Below are 6,000 nucleotides of genomic sequence, written 5' to 3'. Positions count from 1 at the left end.
GGAGTTCGTTTGCGAGACAGAGGGAGCTTTTGGAGGGACTGGGTGTGAGAGGAGGAGGCAAATGTGGATATACCAGTAGAGTAAGTGGGTGTAGCTGAAGAAGTGTTGCTATTAGAAGCCTCTGTTGCGGATTTTGATTCATGTGTATTTTGTAGCTTCACGTTAAGTATGGATATTTTCAGAGTTGGACTGGGTGTAGAGTTCAGTGTTGGTGCTTCAGGATTACCATTGACAAGTTCCTTCTCAAACTCAGTCTTGACCTCTTTCTCAGGTGTAGAGTCAATATAATCAAGAGTCTCTTCAACAAGTGAGAAATTACTGGCATCATCTGCATGTGATTTTTTCTCAGGCTTAGAGTTAAGTGACAGTATGTTAGGCTTTGGAGTGAGAACAGGTTTGGAAATGACTGTCTGCTGATTTGGCTTGAATATGGCTGTTTTTTTGTTGTAGGTAGTGGATAAAGGTTGGGCAGAATGGAAGGAATGACGAAAGTGGGAAGAGCTGGTCCTGTGACGGGGGAAGGTGTGGGAAGAGTGACTGCTGGTCAAGGAGGGACTAAAGGTTGCTGATTCAGGAAGGGCCTGTTTCTGACCAGAGTGGCTGTGGGATTTTGATGAACGCAGCAAGGTTTGGATATGGTCAGAATGGGTTTTGTCCACGGTAGGACTTTTATCAACAGAATCAGGATGGGACTGGGTGGGGAAGGGATGGGGCTCAACACATACCTTGGCTGCAGCGGCTCGGGGGTCCTCGGAAGGGGGTGGCGAAGGAGCTCTGGGATCACCATTGGCTACTAGTGCCCCAGGCAGCACACCTGGAGGAACACGTTGCTCCTGTACTGATGCTAGCCTGTGGATCATAAACAGTATGAGGTCATTGCAGTGTTAGAGTGTACAGGATGACAAGGAAAAATGCAGACAGGACAGGAAGATGCAACTTATGAAAAAAAATTTTTGCCCACCTTCCTACCACTAACAATAACATGAGATTTTACCTATCTGAATAAGAGTTTCTCTTTTCTTTCTAAAAGATTACTTGAGGAAAGTCTCCCCCCCCAAAAAAAAAAAAAAACACTACAATAATTATAGTAGTGCTAGTGGAGATCAATAGTAAAATGCTGCATGAAGATTCTACCCTGCTAGAAAGTAAGGGGTACAGATATCCTGTCATGCTGTGACCCCATATTAACATCACAAGCGTGCTGATGGAGGATCATCCCTTACTGGGGACTTCAGTGGATACTTACAGCGCCCAAGTCTTGTCATCCACACATTAGCCTACTATAATTTTCTATGATGGAAGTCACCTTCTTTATATCTTTTTTGCAATTAAGTTGGCAATAAAGTACAAAAAAAGCACACATTAAAGTTCCATTGCTACTTTTAAAGTTGGTTTGCCAATTTTTTCTAGTCTACATTACCAGCTGTATGGATAAGGTTGTGTATTCTGGAACACATCCATTATTTATCAAGAGGACTACTTGTACTTTCAGGGTGAGGAGATCCAAAGCATGGTTTCATGATCTTCTTGAGGACATGAGTCTGAGAAAAAAGTTGGTGCCACGTGCAATCTTCTCTCATGCTGGAGGAAGTACGAGGCTGCTCTGAACACAAATGCTGCAAAACAATCTTCATCTTCCTCCAACACTACAAACTGAAAGAGCTTCTAGACTTTCACTCCTACACATTTCTGTTGCTTTTTACAATCTGTGAGTAAGTACTTGGGAAGTATTCAATCAAAACAGTAGGTCTGTGGACCTGGCTGAGTTACACTTCTAACATAAGTAACAAGTCTACTGTATTACAGGATGGAGAGAAGTAGATTACTAGATGGAAAATGGTGCCAGCGAACTTTTAAAGTATGTATCATAGCCACCTCATGTCATCTCTAAATTATTTATGTGAGTACTGTAAAATCTTTATTTTCTATTTCTGTGAATGAGTCACTAGAAGCTGACTGCTTTTTAATCCTTTGATGCTGTGAAGCTTTATGTAGCTATGTTAAAATTGTTTGGCAGTAGCCAGAGTTTATTCCCACAAAGTCCTAATGTCCTATAGAGGTTGCCTAAGTAAAGGTGAGGGATGCTTCTCACACTTTCATGAGATATTCTGGCTGCAGCAAAAAACAATTCCCTAAGTGTCAAACTTTTGTGGGTGAAGGTGATTTATACAGTATTACTCAAAGGACCATAAGGAAAGACAAAAAAGCATGAAACTGACTAGGAGAGTGTATGTGAATGACATGGAGAGGGGAAAGAGGAGAAGGAGACCATGGATGAGATGGAAGGACCGGGTGCGGAGGTATACAGTATGAATGAGAATGATGTGAGATGGACAAGAGGCTGCCCAGCAGCAGAGGACAGGGTCTATCTATCTATCTATTGCCAGATGACTTGATCCTGCAAGGGGTGGCCACAAACAATTTGCCTCCATGTCTCCCTGTCCCCTGCCAATTTGCTGCACTCCTCCCAGCTCACACACCCTTCTCTCATATACCTCTCCACCCCATCCCTCCATCTCATCCTCGGCCTCACCTTCCCCTTCCCTCCCTCCACCTTACTCACATACACTCTCCTCATTAGTGTCTCGCTCTCCATCCTCTCCACATGACCAAACTACCTCAATGTACTCCTCCTAACACTATCACAGCCACATACACACCACAGAGCTCCTTCATTTCCTCATTTGTCAGTCTGTCTCTCCATGTAACTCTGCATGCTCCTCTCAAATAACTTATTTCCAGTGCTCCCACTCTTTACTTGTGTCCATCCAACAAGGTCCATGCTTCTCATCAATACATTAGAGTTGGTATCACAATACTATACTATCATGCAGTGACTTTTTTACTTCCATGCTCACTAACTTATATCTTATCACTGCTTTCAAAGAACCAGCAACCTGTTATATACATAACAAGCACTTCATCCTCCAAACTTCCATCTTAACTTATCACACTACTCAAGTACTTAAATGCACTCACATTTTCCATTTCCTCATCATCAAACCGCACTGTGCATTCAGCAACTTCATTTCTCTCAAAGACCATAACTTTACTTTCCCCTACATTAATCTTTAGGTTCTGTTTCTTACACACTCTCCCAAACTCATTCACTATGCCTTCCAGTTCTCCTTAGTCTTTGCTTGACAATGCAGTATCATTTGCAAACAAGAGAACAGGAAGCTTCCAAACACTGCCATCTCTCATTTGGTCAGCTCCAACATCCACTGCCCTACTTTGTAGCTCCCATACAACCCCATCCATATACAGACTGAACAACCACGGAGACATGACACATCCCTGCTTCTATCCAACATTCAGACAGAAAAACTCACTCAGTTCGCCATCCACACGCACTGCAGCTTGAGCACCTTCATACATACTCTTCGCGACATTCAACTGCTTTCCATCTACTCCACATACAGTATTCTTAATATTTTCCACATTCTTTGTCTATCCACTGTCATATGCTTTCTCCAAATCCATGAAGGCTGCATAGAACTTCTTTCCATCCATCCATCCAACATCCATGAGGTGCGTAGGAGCCTGGGGCTATGCAAGTTGGTCCTGACATTTAAGATGAGAGTGACTTCTCTAAAAAAACTTCCAGTAAAGACCTAAGGATGAATATCTGACATACACAACCTCTTCCCTGCCTAAAACCTACCTGTTCTTCTCCAACTAATTCCTCTGTTACTTCCCTAACTCTGTCAATAAATATCTTACCATATACTTTTTCAGTTAAACTGTGATTACCACACACTTCTTTCTCCCTTTTTCCTTTGTACATGGGAATAATTATACCTGACTTCCAATCATCCAGGACTCTACCTTCCTCCCAGGCCAATCTGAACATCTTCTATATCCATTCTACTACTATCTCTGCCAATGCTTCAGCATTTCACCACACACTCCATCAATTCCTGGGGCTTACCCCATTTTGACTTTCTTCATTAATTTCACTTCTTCCATTGTACTGATCTCTTCCTCCCTTCTCATTTCCCTCCTCCTCCCAGCCATTCCCCAGCCACTTATACACTCACTACTTTCATTATGTTTAACAAGTCCTTAAGTGTTCTCCCCAACTGCTCACTTTTTCTCCCTTCTCCATTAGTAATCTACCATTTTTATTTTTCATTCCCCTACAAACTTCTTTATCACCCTGTCTAACTTTCTGTACCTCATTCCACAACATCTTCTTGCATTCCCTCCACTTTAAACTCAAATTCCTTCCGAACTCCTCATTTACTCTCTTCTTAAACTCTCTCTTACTAATCTTTTCACCTCTCTTTTCCTATCTACATGCAAAGCTCTTTTCCATCTCTCAACTTCCTCCATGCCTCTGCTTCCACCCACTCACTACATGCTTTCTTGTTTTGTACCACAGTTTGTCTCACCTCTTCATTCCACCACGCTGTTCTTTGCACCCCTTTTGTCTTCTATTCACCCTACACACCACTTCACCTGCTGCACAGATTTCCTCTGTGAATATCTTGCATACATCTTCCACCTCTTCCGTCTGCTCCAGATCATATTTACCCAACTGCTCCTCCACTTTGCTTTTACTGTATATTCTGCCTTTTTTTCCATCCTCTTACAACCATTTCACCCTCCTTGTATGGACTACTTCCTCCTGTCCTCTCCTTCTATTCCTCCATCGCATTTGCACCTTGATTTTCACCACCACCAAGTGGTGATTGGAAAGTCCACTCTCCCAACGTCTGCATGCTCTTGCATCCATTACATACTTTCTCATTCTCTCAACCACACACATATAATCAATAATTGTCTTCCGTTCACTCAGTTCATCACCCACCGTTCTCACCACTCACCACGTATACCCGTGGATCATTTTGTGCCTAAAGAGGGTACTGGGTATCACCAACTCCCTCCCCACAAAAATGTGCACTAGAGTACTGCCATTGTCATCCACTGCTGAAGGAACACCCCACTCACCAACTACTCTTTCCACCTCCACATTCCATACTTTTCCACACACACCTTCAATCAAAAACACTCTTTCATTCCTCTCATACTTTTCAATGCACACTTCTACATTTGCCCAGAACTTTTCCTTCACTCTGCTCACATGGGCTTTCGTTGGCACATATACACATACAACTGCCTACATTTGTATTCCTGCTTTCAATCTTACCCACAAAATCCTTGAACCACTGATCCATACTCTCTTATATTCTTCTTCCAGCTCTTGCACACAATACATACACCCTCTTTTGCCCTCTCATTCTCACCTACTCCTGCACATATAACCCATCCATACTCCCACTTTCTCACACTCTCACCTTGCCATTTACTCTTAGTCAATCCACATATGTCCACTTCTGCACCCTCAAGCACCTGGACAATCTCTCTCTCTTTCATCTCATCATTTGCACTCCTTACATTCCACACTGAAATCCATAACATGTCCTTTGTACTGTCCTTAGTCGTCACCTGTTGGTCTGTCCTGGTTCAAGGCATTTTGTCTTTTTAGTTGGTTGTTTTCAGGGGAAAGGCACTAACCCTCCACCAACCCACTAGTTTACATGCAGGGAACACCAATTGGTTGGTTATAAGACTATCACCCAGTGTATCAAATGATTTCCTAGTTAACATGAATCATCTGGTTTGTCATTCAATGTAGAGCTACCCTGGAATACAGTACTGTACCACTACACTGAATGAGAGGATGATTGGCATCCCCCCACCAACCACACAGGGTCACGTGGAGGTAATTTGTTTGTGGCCAACCTTCGAGGATTATGGAGTCTGACTACAGATAGACAGATGGTTGCATCACATGAAACAGCAATAGAAAAATATGTAATTTAAACAATGTGCTAGTACTTTGGCTTCCAGGAGATGGGAGTAGGCAAATACCATCAGCTCTTAAATTTCTAGGAAAATCTATAAGATTAACACTAAGACTTATAAAAATAATAAGGTATTGGGTGCAATAACTGGAGTGGTGGTGAAGTTAGGGAGAGACAAATAACTCACAGC

At 42.5% G+C, this 6,000-nt stretch overlaps 1 protein-coding gene across 1 annotated transcript in view; it reads right to left on the bottom strand.

Moving 5' to 3' along the window:
* LOC145405060 (coiled-coil domain-containing protein AGAP005037) overlaps nt 1–6,000 on the bottom strand; it is a 1,039,366-nt gene that overhangs the window by 131,174 nt on the left and 902,192 nt on the right. Inside the window, 1 exon segment of the mRNA XM_080276560.1 lies at nt 726–849. Coding sequence (XP_080132686.1) covers nt 726–849 — 124 coding nt within the window.

This window comes from Coenobita brevimanus, chromosome 65 (genome assembly GCF_032717465.1).
Source record: "Coenobita brevimanus isolate Jiangsu-jjx chromosome 65, ASM3271746v2, whole genome shotgun sequence".
Taxonomy (NCBI): domain Eukaryota; kingdom Metazoa; phylum Arthropoda; class Malacostraca; order Decapoda; family Coenobitidae; genus Coenobita; species Coenobita brevimanus.
Note: the sequence above shows the minus strand (reverse complement) of the source record. Positions and strands in the feature narration are given on the sequence as shown.